The sequence below is a fragment of the Penaeus monodon genome, chromosome 25, assembly GCF_015228065.2.
Source record: "Penaeus monodon isolate SGIC_2016 chromosome 25, NSTDA_Pmon_1, whole genome shotgun sequence".
In the NCBI taxonomy this organism is placed as follows: Eukaryota; Metazoa; Arthropoda; class Malacostraca; order Decapoda; family Penaeidae; genus Penaeus; species Penaeus monodon.
The window spans coordinates 34,329,051-34,329,270 of record NC_051410.1 but is presented as its reverse complement, the minus strand read 5'-3'; the positions used below and the strand labels follow the sequence as shown (position 1 = coordinate 34,329,270).

Below are 220 nucleotides of genomic sequence, written 5' to 3'. Positions count from 1 at the left end.
CTGCCTCATGTGTCCCTCTGTTCCAGGGGTCGCGCATAGGGACGACCTGCTGTATCTCTTCCCAGGGGGCGCTAACCCAGTGCGAGGGCGTGAGGATCTGCGTCTGCGTGACCTCATGACCAGGCTATGGGCCAACTTCGCCGCTACAGGGTGAGTAAGGAGTAGGGGTGTACCACAGGGGATGAGGAGGTGACTGAAGGGTACTTCCGTGGTAAGTAAG

General features: G+C 59.5%; 1 protein-coding gene across 1 annotated transcript in view; it reads left to right on the top strand.

The window, feature by feature from the left end:
- Positions 1-220, top strand: part of LOC119589371 (cholinesterase 2-like) — a gene marked incomplete at its 5' end in the record, with an annotated part of 36,916 nt that overhangs the window by 17,230 nt on the left and 19,466 nt on the right. Inside the window, one exon of the mRNA XM_037937987.1 lies at positions 27-150. Within this exon, the coding sequence (XP_037793915.1) occupies positions 27-150 (124 nt within the window). The remainder of the gene's footprint in view (positions 1-26; positions 151-220) is intronic.